This window comes from Plectropomus leopardus, unplaced genomic scaffold, assembly GCF_008729295.1.
Source record: "Plectropomus leopardus isolate mb unplaced genomic scaffold, YSFRI_Pleo_2.0 unplaced_scaffold92648, whole genome shotgun sequence".
Lineage (NCBI taxonomy): Eukaryota > Metazoa > Chordata > Actinopteri > Perciformes > Serranidae > Plectropomus > Plectropomus leopardus.
In genome coordinates this window covers 1-719 of record NW_024702170.1, presented here as the reverse complement: position 1 = coordinate 719, position 719 = coordinate 1, and the positions used below count along the sequence as shown (strand labels likewise).

The window sequence follows — 719 nt, the reverse complement described above, 5'->3', positions numbered from 1 at the left end:
ATGGTCTTACCGGTGAGGGTCTTGACGAAGATCTGCATGCCTCCCCTCAGACGCAGCACCAGGTGGAGGGTGGACTCCTTCTGGATGTTGTAGTCAGAGAGGGTGCGACCGTCTTCCAGCTGCTTGCCAGCAAAGATCAGACGCTGCTGGTCGGGAGGGATGCCCTCTTTGTCCTGGATTTTGGCCTTGACGTTCTCAATGGTGTCACTGGGCTCCACCTCCAGGGTGATGGTCTTACCGGTGAGGGTCTTGACAAAGATCTGCATACCACCACGGAGACGCAGGACAAGGTGGAGGGTGGACTCCTTCTGGATGTTGTAGTCAGAGAGGGTGCGTCCATCCTCAAGCTGCTTGCCAGCAAAGATCAGACGCTGCTGGTCGGGAGGGATGCCCTCTTTATCCTGGATTTTGGCCTTCACGTTCTCAATGGTGTCACTGGGCTCGACCTCCAGAGTGATGGTCTTACCGGTGAGGGTCTTGACGAAGATCTGCATGCCTCCCCTCAGACGCAGGACAAGGTGGAGGGTGGACTCCTTCTGGATGTTGTAGTCAGAGAGGGTGCGACCGTCTTCAAGCTGCTTGCCAGCAAAGATCAGACGCTGCTGGTCAGGGGGAATGCCTTCCTTGTCCTGGATTTTGGCCTTGACATTTTCAATGGTGTCGCTGGGCTCCACCTCCAGGGTGATGGTCTTGCCAGTGAGGGTCTTGACGAAGATCTG

At 56.2% G+C, this 719-nt stretch overlaps 1 protein-coding gene across 1 annotated transcript; it reads right to left on the bottom strand.

The window, feature by feature from the left end:
* Positions 1-5: 5 nt before the first annotated feature.
* Positions 6-716, bottom strand: LOC121940694 (polyubiquitin-B-like; the record flags this gene model as incomplete). Its single annotated transcript, XM_042483406.1, has 1 exon — positions 6-716. A coding segment is annotated over one exon (711 nt), but the record flags the coding sequence as incomplete, so codon positions are not given.
* Between the last annotated feature and the right edge of the window lie 3 nt (positions 717-719).